The sequence below is a fragment of the Equus quagga genome, chromosome 2 (assembly GCF_021613505.1).
Source record: "Equus quagga isolate Etosha38 chromosome 2, UCLA_HA_Equagga_1.0, whole genome shotgun sequence".
In the NCBI taxonomy this organism is placed as follows: Eukaryota; Metazoa; Chordata; class Mammalia; order Perissodactyla; family Equidae; genus Equus; species Equus quagga.
The window spans coordinates 176,376,622-176,397,170 of record NC_060268.1 but is presented as its reverse complement, the minus strand read 5'-3'; the positions used below and the strand labels follow the sequence as shown (position 1 = coordinate 176,397,170).

General features: G+C 41.3%; 1 protein-coding gene across 7 annotated transcripts in view; it reads left to right on the top strand.

Annotated features, from left to right (window-relative positions):
* Positions 1 to 19,775, top strand: part of OAT (ornithine aminotransferase) — a 20,404-nt gene extending 629 nt beyond the window's left edge. Inside the window, exons 2-12 of one of the 7 annotated variants that reach the window (XM_046653172.1) lie at positions 4,994 to 5,080; positions 6,405 to 6,573; positions 7,192 to 7,419; positions 10,446 to 10,670; positions 10,771 to 10,866; positions 13,253 to 13,380; positions 14,010 to 14,132; positions 14,830 to 14,958; positions 15,991 to 16,104; positions 16,865 to 17,009; positions 18,694 to 19,775. In XM_046653172.1, the coding sequence (XP_046509128.1) occupies positions 7,221 to 7,419; positions 10,446 to 10,670; positions 10,771 to 10,866; positions 13,253 to 13,380; positions 14,010 to 14,132; positions 14,830 to 14,958; positions 15,991 to 16,104; positions 16,865 to 17,009; positions 18,694 to 18,854 (1,320 nt within the window). In that variant the 5' untranslated portion in view covers positions 4,994 to 5,080; positions 6,405 to 6,573; positions 7,192 to 7,220 and the 3' untranslated portion in view covers positions 18,855 to 19,775. The remainder of the gene's footprint in view (positions 1 to 4,993; positions 5,081 to 6,404; positions 6,574 to 7,191; positions 7,420 to 10,445; positions 10,671 to 10,770; positions 10,867 to 13,252; positions 13,381 to 14,009; positions 14,133 to 14,829; positions 14,959 to 15,990; positions 16,105 to 16,864; positions 17,010 to 18,693) is intronic. The other 6 variants (XM_046653174.1, XM_046653170.1, XM_046653173.1 and 3 more) reach the window with 6 other exon arrangements.
* The last annotated feature ends 774 nt before the right edge of the window (positions 19,776 to 20,549 follow it).

Genomic DNA, 20,549 nt, shown 5'->3' with positions numbered 1-20,549 from the left:
GGGGTCCCGCGGGCCGGCGCGCAGCCGCGGCGGGCAGGGGCGCGGCGCATCCCGGTCCGCAGCGCCGGGGGGGGCGGGGCGGCGGGAGGCAGAGCGAAGCTGTGGATGTGGCAGCACTACCTGCCAGAGCGGGCGGCGCCGGGCGGGGCCCTCGGCTCGCGGCCCGTGGGGGCCGGCCCGCAGTCCTCCCGGCCCGCAGCCCCCGCGCCGCGGCCCCGAGCGCCTCGCGCGCGCCTCCGCGTGTCCGGGAAGGAGGAGTTTGGGGCGCCGGCGCCTGGGGCGGAGGCTGCGGGCGCCGCGGGCACCCTGGGTTCCTGAGGTCCGCAAGGAGCGTGCACTGTGGATGCGGGGAGCTGCTCAGTGAACGGTGGCTTTTGTTACAGGGCGGGGGGCGCCTATGGAGACTCCGGGGAGGGGGTCCGAGTGCCCCTGGGCAGCTCCTGGGCCCTGCAGCCAACCTGCCCATCTCTCCCCTCCCCCAATCTATCTCTTTCCACGCCGTCCCTCCTCCCCCCGCCTTTGTCCAAATAAAAAATTAGGAAAGTAGAGCCTTACCTTACAGTAAGGTGCAGGTTAATTTGACGATGTCAGGGGATTGGGGCCAACAGGGCTTTCAGCGCGAAGACTTCATCCTTAGCGTTCCTTTGCAATATGCTGAGCATCAGTCAATTCTGGTTGAATTCATTGGGACACTTGTTCTCGGTGACCTTCGGTGTCCTCCGTTTGTCACTCTCTCTCTTACCTTCTTGGCGTTCCTTTTTACCTCTGATAAGGGGAAAAAGAAGGAGTGACTTTAGAATGAAGTGGCTTTACCGTAAGAAACTGCTAATCTCCGGTTTCTCATTTCTGAATCTCTTCTTTGGAATTGTAAGAGTTCCTGTGGGTAACGTAGATCTCCCAGTTTGAACCCGGAACTTGTTCTTTAGGTATGTAATCCAAGTTCTTTACTTAGCCACTTGAAACACACAGTAGACTTCTTTCATTAGAATATCCTGGTTCCATCTTCAGAGAATCTAGCTCCTGACTATGGAAAAGATCCAAGTATGAAAGTGGAATCTTTTAATAAAAACAAAATTTAAATAAAACTCATTGTTTTGAGTTTACAGATTTTCGTGGTGTTCAAGGTTAATTTTGCATCCTGAAAAAATTCAGTATAACTTTAAATAGTAAAAGTTCTTGAAAAGGCGTTTTTTTTCCCCTCAGAGAGGCTATCTGTTTTTTTGTTTGGTTTTCCAAAGACTGGCATCTGCGTTAACAACTGTTGCCAATCTTCTTTTTTTTCTGCTTTTTCTCCCGAAATCACCCCAGTATATAGTTGTACATATTTTTTTAGTTGTGGGTCCTTCTAGTTGTGGCATGTGGGACACCGCCTCAACGTGGCCTGATGAGCGCCCAGGATCCCAACCCTCAAAACCCTGGGCCTCCGAAGCTGAGGGCGTGAACTTACCACTGGGCCTGGACCAGCCCCAGAGAGGCTGTCTTATGTGTATTTCCCCTTATGGTCTGCCTTTATTACAGTTACTTGTGTCCATGTTTTCTGCCCTTTACTGAGTTCTTGGAGATGGGCTAAATCTCATATGTTTTAAAATAGTGATGGACCAAATTTGGAGCTGTGTGGAGGGTGTGGTGTAGCCGAGCCAGTCCTTTTCCAATAGTAATGCTTCAGGTGTTTGCCAGTGACGCACTTGAGTTGAATTTTAGCCAGATTACGTAAAAAAGAAAGCCAAAAAACTTTTGTGGGCAGAACTTTTAAAAATGGACTGTATTTGTGAATGGTTACCTCCAGAAAAGTAAATATTTGACAAATATAGTAAAACCAGATTTACTCCTCAAGTGGAATATTTTAAGTGGGTTTTTGATGAATTTTCACTGGTTTTTCTTTTAGAGTGATTTTAAAAGCTAGTATTTCATAGCGTACACTACATTAACTCTTAAAAATGCAGGCTTTTATGGAAATTCTATTTTAGGTATGTTCTCGTGTAGACAGGATGGATTAGACAGGAGGGAATAAAAGTAGCTTGAAGAACTTTGTTCATTATGTGGATTACTGAAAACATTCAGTGTTAAATTTTTTGTTGTCAGTAGCAATGTATGCCCTTCTCCGGGACCTGAGTGTGGGCCTGGCTTACATGTAGGACAGCAGCCTGGAATGGTCACAGATAGTATACAGGTTATTGGACTCTTGAAGGCCGTTAAATCTAATGGTGTGAACTCTCCATGGAAAGAGTGGTTCCTCCTGGCGACGTCTGAGAGAATGTTAGCCTCTGGAGCTAGACTCAGCTCCATCAGGGATGGGGGACTTAATCTTCTCCCTGGATGGACTTGCTGACTTTCTGTTGCTGCCTTGACTCCTTCAGGAGTTCTAAGTGTATTTAGGAATAACCTTGTTTATGCAAAGTCAATTTTAAAACACACTTACTGTCCTTTTAAGGAGCCTAGAAGGATTCTGGTAGGGGGACAGGCATGAAAACAAGTGTCCTGAAGTGGTTAGGACCTGTGACGTGAGTCTGTGCAATGTTCCTGGGAGTCTTCAGGTGGGTCTTATGTGGTAAATTCTATAGGGAAGTGTGGAAAAAAAGCTAATGTGTGTAGTATTTATACACAGAAAAAAAAAAGTTGATGGTTATCTCCTAAATATGGAATTGCAGCTAATTTTCTTGTCTGTGTTTGTAATTTTTTATCACTAGAAAACTTTTTTTCTTTTAAGAAAAAACCTCCAGTTTAAAAAAGAAACCATGATACTGTTGATTTTTATATGGCAGAAATTGGCTAACTCTATTATGAATTTACAGGAGGAAGGGAACTAATTGAGTAGCCGTGTTGTGCTAGCTTTGGCCCTTATCATTATCTCTTAATCCTCCCTGATGACCTTGAATGGCTTCGACCTCATTTTACAAATGGTGAAATGGAAGCTCAAAAACATCCTCTTGAGAGCCCCAGCTAGAATTTAAATGCTAGTCTGCAAACTCTGTGGACTTTTCATTCTTCTCTCCTGGTTTTCCAAGCCTTTTTGGAAGAGGGAATTATTGATGTTGGCTATTTTTAAGCCCATCTTAATTCTGTTCTAATATTTCTTGTGTAGTGCCAAGCACAGTAACTTGAACACAGAAGCTTCTTTAATAGAAAAGTGCTTACAAGATTCTAGTACGTGTCAGCAGGCAACCGGCCACCGCGGACTTCTCCCAGTAGGATTAATTATCCAGAGTTGGTCTTTAAAAACCTTAAGGATGAGTATTAGTGATGTTTTGAATGTGACTATTTTGTCAGTAAGTTGTAGTTATCTTTAATAAGACGGCCTGAAGGCTGCAGATAAATGGATATTTTGTCCCATTTCTGTTGCAAATTAGTTGAGCAAATAACTTCTTGTATAAAATGAGAATGTTGAAAATAGATAATGTCAAAGATTCCTTTCACTTGCAATATTGTTTTAGCCTGGTAATTAACTTAAAAGATACTAGTTAGAGAGTTTTTAGTGCTTTTTTTTTTTTAGTGCCTCTCTGCCTGGTTCTAGTGAATTCGCAGACCTGCAGACCTTGATAGCAAAATCATCTTAGAGAATAGTTTTTATTTTAGAATTTGACTATGTCCCTTGTGTTTCTTTTAACCACAACCGGTTTTCTCAAGCTTGTCAAACTGTTTCTTTTTCTTAGTTTTGTTTTGTTTGTTGCCTAAGCTTTCTCTTTGTCTAATGTGACAACCTAGGCAGACACTGTTTCTTTCTCTTTTTTTGAAGAAGACTGGCCCTGAGCTAACATGTGTTGCCAGTCTTCCTCTTTTTGCTTGAGGAGGTTTATCGCTGAACTAACGTCTGTGGCAATCTTCCTCCATTTCATGTGGGATGCTGCCACAGCGTGGCCTGATGAGCAGTGCTAGGTCCCTGTCTGGGATCTGAACCTGCAAACCCACGGCTGCTGAAGCAGAGTGCGTGAACTTGACCACTATGCTACATTTCATTTCATTTTTAATAATTTTTTAAATAACTTTTTTCCTGATTATAAATGTAATTCATGGTCATTAGTAAATGTGGGAAGTACAGAATAGTAGAAATATAACCACAGTGAACTTATTTGTGCCTTTCTGTATACTTTTTCCTTTTATTTTTTCAGAGTTGAACATTCTGCATATATCATTTTGATTTCTTCACTTAAACATCCTAAAACATCTCTCCATGTCACTAAAAACTGTAACTATTTTAAATGGCAACATGTTACTATGGATGTGATTATTTTGAACTGTTCTCATGTTGTTGAACATCTTTCATGCATGAATGTTTCTCCCCATTCCCGAGTGTTTCTTTAGGATAGACTCTTGAGAGTGAAATTACTGGTCTAAGAGTACAGACATTTCTAAGGCTTTTATTGTGGCTACAAGGTTTTTCAGAAAGTGTTTCAGTTTAGAGTAAAACTAAGGAGTGCCATGTTTTATTGTTAATTTGATCAAGGCAAAAATTAATGTGTGGTTTTAATTTTAGTTGGTCAAATACAGCCTTAATTCTTAACAGAACATAAAGAGCCAGGGAAATAGTTAAAATCAGTGTTTTAGACTTAGCAGTAGTATTTTGGGGAGATTCTGTCTAGTATTAGATGTTTTTGCTAGCAGCTATCTTCAGTCTAATGATTCTCATGCACCTTTTTTTTTTTTTTTGGAGGAAGATTAGCCCTCAGCTAACTACTGCCAGTCCTCCTCTTTTTGCTGAGGAAGCCTGGCTCTGAGCTAACATCCGTGCCCATCTTCCTCTAGTTTATACGTGGGACGCCTACCACAGCATGGCTGCCAAGCGGTGCCATGTCCGCACCCGGGATCCGAACCAGCGAACCCCGGGCCCCCGAGAAGCGGAACGTGCGAACTTAACCACTGCGCCACCGGGCCGGCCCCTCTCATGCACCTTTTTAAATTGTTGATACATACATCCTTGAAATAAAATCTGGTGAACGTTAGGGACCTTTTCCTTAGAAAAACACACTTATACATACAATTCTGCATTTTATTTCAGTAGCTATTGGACCCTCTGAAGACTGTCCCTGGATCTCAGGTTAGAAATCTGTATTCTATTTGGAACCGTGGGAAGAACGGATAGCTGGTGAGTCTTGACAAACCAGAGTGCTGGGTTTTGTTTAGTAATTGCAAATTCCTGAGCATACTGGATTTGCTAGGTCGTGCCAAATTGAAAGGGAAGTAAGCCAAGCTCCAAGTATTAAGTTTTGCTAATTTGGCAGCTCAGAGTGAGTGCTGGAAGATTATGCATAGTTTGACTTGTTGATAGAGTTCTGTTGAAACATGAACTCACTAGTCTTTTTAAAAAAATAAGTGTAGACATACTAAGTATACCTAGTTGTTGGCAATTTTCTATTAATCTTGAATTTATCTTTTAAAAAAACCCTCCCTCCCGCTATGATTGCTATGCATTTTCTCCAATTGCCTTTTTATTCTTAACTTCTTTTATAGCTTAGTCTTTACTTCATGGCTTATCATGCCTATTAATGTAGCGATTGGATACAAAACCGTAAGGGAGGCACTGTGGAGGGGGCCAGTTGTATGGCTGGTAGTGACAGGATGAGAGAAGCTGAGACTCTGAAATATACACACTGCAAGTAAATGCCGATTTGCTCAGTGATGTTTAGGTTTTATTACTAAAATTCTTAGCTTATGGTACTTTGATGTTCTCTAGTTCCTAATTACCTTTTTTTTCCTTTAAACAGTTGCTTTTGTGTTGCAGTTTTTTTGGGATTAGTTTTATAGAAATAACCATCCTAGCAGAGTAGACTGTTTCTTTTGGGAATTGCCTGTTTTCATTTCGTATATGTGTGTGTAATATATAGTTTATTTAACTTATAAAATTATATAACATATACCATGTGTAATATATACATGTTTTGCTCTGGTGAACTTATTGTAAAAGCTCTTCAGAGGCTATTCATTATAGATTACAAAACATGTTTTTCCTAGTCTTTTTGCCTTTCGCCTTTGTTTATGATAATTTTGACCTCCAGAAGTTTTAGATATTTGTGGCTAAATAATAGATTTTACCTTTTGTAGTTTCTATTTTCGGTGTTATACTTAGAAAGCCTTCCCATCCCCCAAGAAATCACTTTTTCCTCTCCCCACGTGCTCTTTTTCCTTTAGGATGGTCCCTCTTATCTTTGTTTTTATTGAAGTGTAATTGACACACAATCTTATGTTGATTTCAGGTGTACAGTGTAGTGATTCTATGTTTATGTACCTTACTAAATGATCACCCTAATATCTTTGTAGAAACCAAATTCTTCTGTAGTTTCTTCCCTCCTCACACACAGGGAGAGGGTGATGTGCAGAGTGGTTCTCAGTGCCTCTGTCCCGTCCCCGTGACCACTCTTGGCAGGCTGCCCCTCTGATTTGTCTCCTTTCCTCCCGTCTCTGCCCTACAGTCCTGGCTGTCTGAGGTCTCGCACTCCTGCTAAATGCCTGTCGGGTGGTTGCTCAGTCTACAGGGCCAGGTGCCAACTCTTTAGTCCTCTGCTCTTCAGCCTTGCCTCACCCCCCAATTGAGTTCCCTGTCCTTGGTGGGCTGTCGGCACTGAGGACTTAACACAAAGAGTGAGTGCGTGTGTGTGTTTGTTATAAAACGGTCAAGCGTGCAGAGGAGGGTAAGGGAAGAGTCAACCCTGGCCTCCGATCCATGGTTTCCTCATTTTCCTCACGTGCTCTCTTGGACTTCTAGCCTGTAGCACTTTGTGCACATCCTGCTGTAGCACTTGTCAGGTCTTACTGTAAATGTTGACATGCTTGTTCCCTTTTTTGGCCTTCAAGCCTCCCAAAGGCAAGGGCTAGGTCTCAGTTCTCATTTTCATGATTCTTCATCAGACTATGGTAAATGCTCAACACATATGTAATGATTTGACATACATCACTCTGGGAGGAGTCTTACTCTTTTTTTTTTGAGGAAGATTAGCCCTGAGCTAACTACTACCAGTCCTCCTCTTTTTGCTGAGGAAGACTGGCCCTGAGCTAACATCCATGCCCATCTTCCTCTACTTTATATGTGGGAGGCCTACCTCAGCATGGCATTTGCCAAGCAGTGCCATGTCCACACCCGGGATCCGACCCGGCGAACACTGGGCCACCGAGAAGCAGAACGTGCGCACTTAACTGCTGCGCCACCGGGCCGGCCCCGGAAGAGTCTTACTCTTAATGCCAGCTCTTCTCTTTGGACAGGTTGGTGATATTCCTACTTGAAGGACGCGATGTTTTCCAAACTAGCACATTTGCAGACTGTTGCCCTGCTTCGTCGTGGAGTTCATTCTTCAGTGGCTTCTGCTACATCTGTTGCAACTAAAAAAACGGTCCAAGGCCCTCCATCCTCTGATTACATTTTTGAACGGGAATCTAAATATGGTGCCCACAACTACCATCCTTTACCTGTAGCCCTGGAGAGAGGAAAAGGTACATTTTGAATTAATCTAATCACCCCTCCCTGCTTTTTTGGCTTGAAACCTTTTGTAAAAATTGCTTTTATGTTTTCTCAGTATACATTTTTCCAGATGCACTTAATTTCTATATTGCAGACACGGTTAATTCAACATTTATTGAGTGCCTAGCTCTTGCTCTTAGGTGCTCTGGGGAATACAAAGATGAACTCATTTCAGACTTTGTCATGCTAGACCTTGCCAGGAGGGATGTAAGATACATAAGTAAAGTGCTATAATATTGCTATCCTTTTTTTCCTTTATTTTGGCATAATTTTAAATTTAAGGAAAGATAAATTGGAAGAGTAGTACAAAGAATTTTCTTTTGTTCTTCACCCATATTTCCCAAGTGCTAACATTTTACCACATTTGCTTTATCTTCTTTCTCTCTCCACACATACACAGCACGCATGTGTGCACACACACACACACACACACAGAATCACTACAGTTTCTTCCTGAACCCTTTAAGAGGAAGTTGCAGACATGCTGCCTCTTTACCCCTAAATACTTAGTGTGTCTTTCCTGAAACACACGGACTTGCCCTTCTGTAACAACAGTGTGATTATCAAAATCAGGAAATTAGCACTGACACAGCACTGTTATCTAATCTGCGGCCCTGATCCACATTTCATCTTTGTCCTGTAAAGCAGAAGAAAATCTCAGATCGTGGGTTGCATTCAGTTTTCAGGTCTGTTTAGTTTTCTTTAGTCCAGAACAATTCATCAGTCTCTGTCTTCTTGACCTAATATTTTTGAAGAGTATGGGCCAATCATTTTGTGGAATGAACCTCAGTTTGGGGTTGTCTGGTAAGGTAGTGTCTGCCAGGCTTCTCCACAGCAAAGTTTTTATTCTTCCCTTTTAAATATCTTGTGGGGTCATGGTCTGAGACTGCAAATACCCTGTTACTCATCAAACTTACTCACACTTGTAGCATCCATTAGCGATTCTTTCCTGAATAAGTGGTTACTGATAGTTGCCAAATGGTGATTCAATCTACATTTTGAAATAACAGCCTTAACCAAATAAAACCTAAGTATATTACTTAGCTTTGGGCCAGAAGATGATGTGTAAGGTATTAAACATTTTTGTCATTTACGTGTATTTTATTTGGGGCCAGTAGTGTCATATAGATAAATCTCCTTTTGAACAAAGGAAAATCTAGATTTATATATTACAAATTTTGGAAACAGTTTGGTTTGCAAAAATATTCTTCACTTATAGCAGCAGAGCATGGACTTGGGCATCTGACTGCCTGGGTTCGGGTCCTGGTTCCATGAATGCCAGCCTGGGCATGTTATGAATCTAAGCATCTGTTTCCTTATCTCTGTACTGCAGGGATGGTAGCACTCTCACAGGGAGCTTTTCATGAGAAGAGGTACAAAAGCACCTAAGATAGTGAGTTAGGCACATGGTAAAGGTTAGGTGTCAAGCCTCCCACTACATTTTAACATCTATAGTCAACTTTTAAAGAAAATTGTTGTAAATGTACATAACATAAAATTTACCATTTTAACCATTCAGTTCAGCGGCATTAAGTATATTTACATGTTGTACAACACTTCTAGCTAGTTCCAGAACTTCTTTATTACCCCAAAAGAAACCTCATACTCATTAAATAGTCACTCTCCATTCCCCCCTCCTCCTAGAGCCTGGTAGCCGCTAATCTACTTTCTGTCTCTATGGATTTGCCTATTCTAGATATTTCATATAAATGGAATCAGACAATATTTGGCCCTTTGTGTCTGGCTTCTTTCACTTAGCATGTTTTCAAGGTGCATCCATATTGTAGCATGTGTTCATACTTTCTTGCTTTTTATGGTTGAGTAATATTCTAGTGTATGTATAGACCGAATTTTGTTTATCCATTCATCAGTTGATGGACATTTGGGTTGTTTGCACCTTTTGGCTATTGTGCGTAGTGCTGCTATGAGGATTCATGTTCAAATTTTTATTTGAACAACTATCTTGCACTCCTTTTAGGTATATACTTAGGGGTGGGATTACTGGGTCATGTGGTAATTTTATGTTTAATTTTTTAAGGAGCTGCCAAACTGTTTTCCACAGCCGCTATACCATTTTACCTTCTCCCTAGCGATATACGAGAGCTCCAGTTTTTCTACATCCTTATCAATGCTTGTTTTCTTTTTTTAAAAAAAGAAAATGGGTGTGAGATGTTATCGTTGTAGTTTTGATTTGCATTTCTCTAATGACTGATGATGTTGAGCATCCTCTCATGTACTTGTTGGTCATTTGCGTATCTCCTTTGGAGAATTGTCCATTCAAGTTCTTGCTCTTGTTTGTTTTTTTGAGGAAGATTACCCCTAAGCTAACATCTGCCACCAATCCTCCTCTTTTTGCTCAGGAAGACTGGCTCTGAGCTAACATCCGTGCCCATCTTCCTCTACTTTATCTGTGGGACGCCTGCCACAGCATGGCTTGCCAAGCGGTGCCATGTCCACACCCGGGATCTGAACCGGTGAACCCTGGGCCTCCGAAGTGGAACGTGCGAACTTAACTGCTGTGCCACCGGGCCAGCCCCTTGTTCTTGCCCATTTTTTAATTGGATTATGTGTCTTTTTATTGTTGAGTTGTAAGAATTCTGGTTACTAGATCCTTATCAGATAGATTTATGATTTTGAAATTTTTTTTCCATTCTGTTGATTATTATAGTCAACTAATTATAGTCTCTTGCAATGTATAACTTCTGCCTTTAAATTCCAAACTCCAGTTTTCTAGGATTAAAAGTTTCACTCTATAGTTTATAAAATCTTTTCATGTTATACTACTCTTGTTAAATGTGTAATTTGAAGCTGGACAGATAAAATATAATTCCTTATAAACCAGAGTTTATTATGCTTGAGCTAAAACATGTCTTAAACCACAATTCTGTATTAAATAAGAGTTCCTGTGTAGGTATTCATAGGGCTTACTAGGTGTCTTAATCTTTGAACTTTATGTAATTTAGTAATTTTCTAAAACGATTTTCCTTATATGTTATAGGTATTTACGTATGGGATGTAGAAGGCAGAAAATATTTTGACTTCCTGAGTTCTTACAGTGCTGTCAACCAAGGGCACTGTCATCCGAAGATTGTGAATGCTCTGAAAACTCAGGCGGACAAACTGACGTTAACATCTAGGGCTTTCTATAATAATGTGCTCGGTGAATACGAAGAGTTTGTTACGAAACTGTTCAACTACCATAAAGTTCTCCCTATGAATACAGGTAAAATGTTTCCTTTTTTTGTTAAATAGCTAAGAATATGATCTTATTATTTTCTGATAACTTAAAACATTTTTAAAACTGAAACATTTTCTCTTGGTAGGAGTGGAGGCTGGAGAAACCGCTTGCAAACTTGCTCGTAAATGGGGATATACCGTCAAGGGTATCCCGAAATACAAAGCAAAGATGGTTTTTGTAGGTATGTGAAATTCAACATGATTTAAACATACAATGTTGCTTGCCACTTTAATTTACCTATTATGTATTTCTAATGTGTTCGCCTCATACATATTTGCCGAGTGTTTCATAAACTTAATGAGGGATTTCCTTTGCTTGGGTTTATTTCCAAGTATTTCTTTATATATAAGATTTTTCTCTCCTAAATAGCTCCCTACTCCTCCTTCCCTAAAATGAGTTACTGTGTGATTTATTTCCCATTCACTTATCCAGTTTTTTTAATAGTAGTTTTCTGGGTAATTAGATGGTCTTACTGGTGGAGGATTTTTGTTAGGTCGTTGAGGTTGGGTTATGTTAGAGTGAAGTCATGTCCTAGGTGTGATGGGAAGTTTGAATCTTAATGTTTGATGTATTGTATCGTGTTCTTAGAAGCTGTTGGAAGAGGAGGGCTGAGTTTGCCCTTGGATGTATTTCTGGGGATGGTTGAGAGGAATGACTTGAATACTGATTAGGGAGACTGAAACTCAATTGAGATGATAGAATCTGACTTTTGGAATCTTTATAATGATGTTCAATTGATAGGTTCTGACTTTTTTAAAGCTTTGATTTTAATTTTTAAAAACATAAAGTATATATGAATTTGTCACTGCACACAGTCAAAATTCATTGTTGTGATAGTTGAAATCATTACATATTCTGCCTTGTGAATAATACAGTTAAATTATAAATCCCACTACATAATAGAATCCAGATTTCAACTGAGAGGCCATAGTTGGTATTTGGGGGTGATAGATTAGTATTCCCAAAAAATAAATCTTTGCACAGCTCTGTGACCTGCCATTTTGGAATCTTCTGTCTTACTTGCTGGACAACATAACTGTTTCGTAAACAAAAATGGCATTTCCAGTGATTTTAATTCTCACAGACTGTATCCAGTCTCTTTCATATTAGGAAAGGGTGCAAAGGTGTTTTCACCTGAGTACTGAGAGAAGCTGGTGCGTCTGGGGTAGAGAGACAGAGAAGACTGTCCCCAGCTGTAAGTCCCTTATTCCTGCAGGGTAAGCTACGGAGGATGAGACCCCTGAGGCTGGAGGGAGCAGAGCAAATAGGCTCATGGTGTCATTGGTGCATTTTCTCTTAAACATGCCTGGTCAAAATCAGTACGCTGTTGCTTGTGGACAAGTAAAGTGGGGATTGCTCACAGGTTAAAGAGGCTTTGCAAGAGTGGTATTTAGAGATGCTGTGAAGCCACAGTACAATAATTCAGTACTGGGTTCATTGAGTTGGTGCTGGCGGAGGTGGTGGGAAGATGTTAAAAAAATAAAGCGTAGGCGAACCCCCAACCTCTCTATTATCCTGCATGTTTCTTCCTGTCCTTGAATTGAACCCAGTTGGAAGGATCTCGTTTATGCCCTTTACTGGTTTATCGTGTTTTCTTCCCTGCCAGAATCCAGGTTCCTTGAGGGCAGAGTGCCTGCCAGTTGTCATCACTTTTCCATCCCCGACACAGAATAGTGCCTAACAGTTAGGAGGTCCTCAATCCAACTCATTAATTCAATAAATTAATGAGTAAAGAATGTTCCTGAATAAAGGCAAATGTCTGTCATTTAGACATAAAAGATTATAATATTAAGGAAGGCAAAACTGAAAGTGTTTGGATTACCTGAGGATATTTTCTCCAAAAGAAATGTAAAATTCGTCCTGTAGGGTAGTTAGCCTGTAGTATTGGATTTTTAAAAGGAAAACTGCTGATTCTCTGTGAAGGATATTATCTTTCTCATATCACTATCATAAATGCACCATCTCTAGAAAAGCATGTGTCGAACGCCTCAGCTGTTAGGGGTCGGGATTGTTGGAAGAAAAGGTAAGTATCTATCCTCAGGGCCATATATTACAGTCAGAGGTTCAGCAGACAAGTGCCTGAAATAGTAATTGCAAGGCCAGACCTTAGTGGTCATATGAACCATGGTGTTTAAATCAGACTTTGTTTTAACAAGTGGAGGCTCGCTGGAGGCTCTCTAAAGCAAACCCGTGGTATTTTAAAAGTTAAACTTCCTGGAACCAGCCCTGTGGTGTAGTGGTTAAGTTTGTGCGCTCTGCTTCCGCAACCTGGGGTTTGCAGGTTTGGATCCTGGTTGTGGACCTACACACTGCTGATCAAGCCACGCTGTGGTGACATCCCACATATAAAATAGAGGAAGACTGGCACAGATGTGAGCTCAGGGACAATCTTTCTCAAGCAAAAAGAGGAGGATTGGCAACAGATGTTAGCTCAGAACCAATCTTCCTCACCAAAAAAACCAAAAACCAAAAAACCCCAAAAAACTTCCTAAGGTATTTTTGGGGGACAATGCTTATTAAATTTGGAGGTTTGTTTGGAATAATCGCTGTTTATTTCTCACTTCTAGCTGGAAACTTTTGGGGTAGAACATTGTCTGCTGTTTCCAGTTCCACAGACCCAACCAGTTACGATGGTTTCGGACCATTTATGCCAGGTTTTGAAATCATTCCATATAACGATCTGCCTGCTCTTGAGGTACTCACTGACGTTGTGATGTTTTAGCTCATAGTCTATAGAAATTAAATTTGCTAAATGTATGAATTAAAAATAGACAATATGTGCCTGTAATGAAGATGTGTCTTAAGTTAGGCTGAGAAGATTTCAGACTTGCTCTCTGTAATGGTCAGTTAGTTTCCAGCACGGCGCAGTCAGGTTCCATGGTGTAATCCTGATGACCAGCCAGTCACTTGAGATTTGCGTCCTGCAGAAGTATTAACTCAGATATTGCTTGTTCAGTTACTCTCCTAAACAAAATCACTCAGTTTTCAGCCAGCTTTTTAAAATCACGTAGTAGAGGACATGTAATATAAAAAGATTCACATAAAATGGCTTTTAAAAAGGGCATTTTCTTTAGTTTTTCTTTGCGGTACATTTGACTATATGTTAGAAAATGCAGGCTAGAGGAGGTTAAAGCTGAAGTATTTGGAGCTTCTGGTAATCGCGTGTCAGTCAGAAGTGTTATACTTTGAAGTCAGAGTATAAATTAGTGAGAACTTGATTTGCATACTTATTCTTAACAGGAAAATATATGCAGTGTATGAGATTGCAGATTTCCAAGTAGGTTAGAAAGGAAGTTACTAAAATGTGTTCATATTTTTTTGTAGCGTGCTCTTCAGGATCCAAATGTTGCCGCATTCATGGTAGAACCAATTCAGGGTGAAGCGGGTGTTGTTGTTCCGGATCTAGGCTACCTAACAGGCGTGCGAGAGCTCTGCACCAGGCACCAGGTTGTCCCTGTTCCCACCGGCCTGCATCCTTTAGGGTTTGGCTGGTAGGATAAATGAAAAGATTACATCACCTTTCCACTAGAGGGAGACGTCATCCTGAGAGCTTCAGAACTTTCTAGTGCTCTCTATCAGCAGTCTGCACGGAGGCCAGGTTTTTACTGGCTCTGGAGCCTGGCCAGACCCTGGCCCTGGCCAAGCTGTGGACTGCCCGGCCCTCCCTCCCTGTGCTTCCTTCCCCTCCTCCCCGGCAGCCTGGGCTGTGATCCTTCCTGGACCCCTTGTTGTATCCCTCTGCTCCGACATTTAAGCTCTCTGCTCCTGTTCCCACCAAGCTAGTAAATATTTAATAAGAAATAAATATTTACTAAATGTTTATGGAATAAATAAGTGAATTAATTTGTTCCCAGAGAGTAGTTATCTCCAAAACCCCCCACAAAACCCTCACTTAGCACGAGTGCCTTTCCACTACGTAGAACAGTGCAGAGTGGGCCTCTGGGGAGAGTGGCCGACACAGGAAGTAATTGGTGTGTCTACAGGATTTTCATAGAATTCTGTTGAAGTTGTGTAGGTTGCTAAAATGTTTTCACAAATGCGAGGGAATCTCAGAATGACAGATTTGTTTGGGGAAAGGTAAAATAGAGGTCCTTCTTTTCCCGGTGGAAATGAAAATAATAATAATTATGTTATTTTCCAATAGGTTCTGTTTATTGCTGATGAAATACAGACGGGATTGGCCAGAACTGGTAGATGGCTGGCTGTTGATCATGAAAACGTCAGACCTGATATAGTCCTTCTTGGAAAGGCACTTTCTGGTGGCTTATACCCTGTGAGTTCTGTTCCCTACTCCCCTGAAATGTATCCTTAAGATATTTTTACGTCAGCTGATTTTGACAATAATATTTTCCAATGGTTTGGTTTTATTTAGTGTGCTCTAGGTCACCTGAAATATATATAATGAAAACATTTCAGAGTTCCCTAGGGTGATCCGCTTAGTAAATGTTAACTGAAGAGTTGAGCAGGCATTAGAATCTGCCACAACATTTGCTTTGGACTGGAATGGAAACATTTACCCCCTAAGTATTCCTGTAGGCCTCCACGTTTTTTCCATTGTTCAGAAACACAGCATTACTAATTTAAAACCATGAATGATTCAAGTATAGATTGGGAAAAGTTAATGTTTGTAGTTCTGTTCTTGAGCTTGCTGTTCAGAGGTAGTGCTGGTGCTGGATTAGAGGGCTCTGATGTATTAAAGTGTGGAATGTTGTTTTCTAAGCAGTTAAACAAAGCATTTCACCTTGAAAGTGGAAAGAATTCTAAATTCCATCATTGCAGAAATAGCTTTTGTCTTAATTCAAAAATGCTCTTGTTCTGTGCCATTGAAGTATGCCTGATGCACTTGTACTCTTGGGGTGTTCCTCAGTTTGTCACTGTTAGTTAAGATGGCAGATGTGTAGCTCTTGTTTGTTGAAGCTTTATGTCAAATGTAATATCAGCTTCATATATATTTGTGTTCCTGGTGTGCTAAACATAAGAGTAGTTAGTTTGAGCCAGCCCTGATGGCCTCGTGGTTAAAGTTTAGAGCACTCTGCTTTGGCCGCCCAGGTTTGGTTCCCCAGCGCAGAACCACACCACTCATCAGTCAGTAGCCATGTGGTGGTAGCGGCTTACATAGAAGAACTAGAAGGACTTACAAGTATAATACACATCTATGTTCTGGGGCTTTGTGGAGGGAGGAAAAAAAAAAGAGAGAGAGGAAGATTGGAACAGATGTTAGCTCAGGGCAAATCTTTCCCAGCAAAAAAAAAAAAAGAATAGTCTGAGACATGACTTGGTTAGCACTGACTTCTCTGTCTTTCAGGTCTCTGCGGTGTTGTGTGATGATGAAATAATGCTGACCATTAAACCAGGGGAGCATGGGTCAACATACGGTGGCAATCCTCTCGGCTGCCGAGTGGCCATTGCAGCCCTTGAGGTAAAAACTGATGCAGCCATGTGGTACCCATTCCTCTAGGTGGCGTTGAAGTGACTTTTAAGTCCGAGCCATAGGTGTAAGGAGAAATGTAATAAGATTGGCAAGCATGTGGAGCATGGAGTCTGGAGGAAAGGTTTTAGGGACAAGCCAGTCTCAAACAGTGACTTAGCCTTGGCCAGGTAGACAGGAATCCTCTGGAGGCTTCCCAGGTTCCAGGTGGCTTAGGGCCTTGGGGCCGTAGCGCTGGCTGGCCCTCGCAGAGCTCACTGTGTGACCGAGCCTGGCCTGTCGGGCCTCTGCTGTAGCACACATGGCTTTTTCTTTTAAAATGTGGATTTGAACATTTTTAGACTTATTCCTTAAGTGTCTGCCAAAGGCATAGAATTATTATGTAATCTCTAAAGATGGACTTTTTAGGGAGGGAAGGAAACTCTGTAGCAGTTTAAAAATTAAAATATATTTAGTTCTTTGATTTATTCAACTAATAAGAAAATATACCAGTTGTATTAAATTTTAATTCCTGTTTGCCATCACATCAGACTGATGATGGATTTGTGACTAGAGCAAGGTTCTGTCTGAGCTGGTGTACATTTAATGCGAAGTTAAACTGGGAGAGGCTTAGAGAAATAGAAACGGACGTGAAGTCACTCTCGTCGGCATCCGATCGTGTGCTTCCTTCCCTTACAGTTCACGTTCCCTTCCCAAGAACAACATCAAAAAAGGCAATCTCAACATTTGTGTAATTTCTCCTTAAACATAGGTCTTGGAAGAAGAAAACCTTGTTGAAAATGCAGAGAAAATGGGTACCGTCTTGAGAAATGAACTCATGAAGCTACCTTCTGATATTGTCACTGCCGTAAGAGGGAAAGGATTATTAAATGCTATTGTTATCAGAGAAACCAAAGGTACGGAGACACAACATTTTACTCAAAATATTGTTTTTATAGGGGTTGGCCCCGTGGCCGAGTGGCTAAGTTCGAGCGCTCCGCTGCAGGCAGCCCAGTGTTTTGTTGGTTTGAATCCTGGGCACGGACATGGCACTGCTCATCAAACCACGCTGAGGCAGCGTCCCACATGCCACAACTAGAAGGACCCACAATGAAGAATATACAACTATGTACTGGGAGGCTTTGGGGAGAAAAAGGAAAAAAAATAAAATCTTTAAAAAAAAAAAAATATTGTTTTTATAGGAAGACCTGAACACCATTGGTGCTTTATCTGGTTGTCGGGTTCCTCTGTTCCAGACTGTTGACTGACCTCCTATTGACCGAGTCTTTTAGGCAGAGTATCATCTGATTTATATTAATGGTCTTAAAAAGATAGCTCTTTCCTGCGCAAAGGCACATTCAACTAATTTGCTCCATTTTTGTTCCTTTCAGTCATTTGTTATCCTGCCTGAGGTTGGTTATGCAGCACTGGGCGAAGTCAGGGTTTTTCTGTTAGTGAGTCTGCACAGAGCACTCTCCCTTTGTTTCCTCTTCCCGGTGCTTTCCCACCTCACTTTAGTACTTTGCATATCTGTAGAGGCGGCAGGAGCAGCAGTAACAAGATGATACTCTGCCTAAAAGACTCGGTCAATAGGAGGTCAGTCAACAGTCTAGAACAGAGGAACCCAACAACCAGTTGGTCATAGAAATAACCACAGCTGCCACTTAATCGAGTGTTTGATGTTTTAGTGCGTCGTTTGTAAGCCTTGAGGGTTCCTTGCTGGATTTTCTTGCGATAATCCTTTTAAAGCAGTGATTCCAACCTTGGCTACACTTTAGAATCACCTGGGGAGCTTTTTAAAAAATTAGTCTGAGCCTGTCCTTGCTCGGAGATTCTGATTTGATGGGTCTGGGGTGGAGCCCCAGCATCAGCAGGGGCCCTTTTGGTGATTCCAATGTGCAGCCAGGGTGGAGAATCATGCTGTAAAATAAGGAGAGTCTAGGTCCACGAGCTCAGGAGGCAAATCCATGTTAGGAATGTGTTGTGTTCGCTGAGTGGTGAATATTGCTCATTCTCTGCCAGTTAATTATCTGTATCATACCCAAATTCTTTTTACCTTGGTTCCTCATGTAATTAATACAGCAGCCTCAGCACATAATTTTTTTGCTTGGTCTTTCTCATTTATGAAAAACTAATAAAAACCATATGTCTGATCATACCATTCCAACCTAGTTAGGCACTTGCTGCAAAGTACTTCCTTTTTTTTTTTTATTTTAAAGATTTTATTTTTTTCCTTTTTCTCCCCAAAGCCCCCCGGTACATAGTTGTATGTTCTTTGCTGTGGGTCCTCTAGTTGTGGCATGTGGGACGCTGCCTCAGTGTGGTTTGATGAGCAGTGCCATGTCCGCGCCCAGGATTCGAACCAATGAAACACTGGGCTGCCTGCAGCGGAGCGCGCGAACTTAACTACTTGGCCACGGGGCCAGCCCTAAAGTACTTTCATTTTTAATAAGAACAAACAGGAAGCTTGCAGCCCGAGCTGCCTGTCTCAAGTTGGTACTGGGAATTCTGTTTGGCCAGGCTGCCCGTGCCCATGCACACTGTAGAGGAGTGTTTAAACATTTATCTTTGATCAGTGCATGTTTGGCCATCTTTCTTTAGATTATGATGCTTGGAAGGTGTGTCTGCGACTTCGAGATAATGGACTTCTAGCCAAGCCAACACACGGTGACATCATCAGGCTTGCACCTCCGCTCGTGATCAAGGAAGATGAGATTCGGGAGTCCGTGGAAATCATTAACAAGACCATCTTGTCCTTCTGAGTGTGGTGGCCGTTCTCGCTGGTTCCTGGGAACCCGCTGGAGAAAGGCGGTTTGTTGATGTCTTGTAAAGCCCCTGCATTTCTCCCTTAATGCAGGCACATTCCACTCCCCTGTCTTCAAGAACATTTTTTTTAATATATATATTTTTCAGTTCATGCATAATAGAATGACATTTATAAACGTGCAGTTTGCTGTGTAGCGTAACTATAAGAGAATGTAATGGCATCTATATTTGATTAAGTGTTTTTGTGTGCCTGCGTGCTTTCTAAGGTGAAATATACATCTGTGTATATCGACAGCCTTTTAATCAAGACCTTCAGTATCATTTACATACATTTGTATAACTTCCTTGCTGGTATAAATGTTTTGTATTTCAAAAAGTTATATGTGGTATTATATAGAAGACTTGCTTAACCTTATAAAGTTAAATCATAATCATTGAATTTTAGGAAAGATTAATGGTTAGCTTATATAAAATACTAGATTTAAGTAAACTTCATATTGGCCCAGACCAGGATATATTCTATGAAGGTCATTATTTTGAATTAAGAATTCATGTTTAATATTTCCGAATTAGTTTTAAGTCTTTGATTAATTTGTAAAATGTTTATTTTCAGTTTTTCTTTAAATTTAAAATAAAGCTTATATTTACAATGTCTATTTTGTGATCAGTATACCATTACTGCAGTATTATCGATGACCTAATGTTTTAAAGCTCTTTGAGAATGTTCTTACCTTTCTTTGTTTCATCTGTTTTCTAAGGGCATTCAGATTCTTTGATAATCTCTGGAAAAACAGAAATTATAAAAAGAAAGTCTCTTATAATAATACTGCCTTCTCCCATTTCAAAATAATTGCTTTTTTCCCTTGTGTATACTAGTATTTACCATTTTTATTAAAGTATCCTTATTATGCATGGTATTTTGCAATTTTCTGAGGGTTTTTTCTTTTTTTTGCCCGAACAGAGCATTTTGGATGCTTTTCTATGTCAGTAATTGTAAGTTTATTTCATTCTCTAATGATGATAGTATTTCATCATACCTGGATACATTATAATTTCCTGCTGGGGGACATTTGGGCTGTTTCCAGTTTTTCACTCTTTAAACAAAGCTTGTTGTGACCACTTTGGTTGTGTCTGTACAGTTGTGTTTCTGTGGAGTGGGTCCCCAGATGTGGACTGCTGTGTCACAGGGCAGGAATGTTTGAATTTAACAGTGCCCGTTGCTCCCTGCCACCCCGCGTTCTAATGAGTTACCTCTTAGCAGCGTGGGAGTTGATGACTAGACGTGTGAGCTGCTACAGGAGGGTCTGCTCACACCATCGTGGCAGTGCTTACTGGGCTGCGTGCATGTTTCTGATCGAAAGGTCGCAGGGGCCAGACAGATCTAAGTCTTTATGAGACCCATGGCAAGCTGGAGTGTGAAGTCTGTCCTAAAACGCTGAGAGGCTGCCAGTTCTCCACCCCAGGTTTGGACTACAGGATGGGGTATTCCCGGTGCTGGTCCCAGTCTCTCAGCCTGACCGCGAAACCTGCTGGAGCCCCCTGCTTGGGAACCCCAGATAGCCTGCGGCTGCACATTAGAATCACTGGGGCTGTGCAGGCCTTACCCAGAATGGCATCTCGGGTGGCACCAGGCATCGGTACCCTTAAAGCTCCACAGGTGATTCCGGTGCGCAGTCAAGGTTGAGAACCTG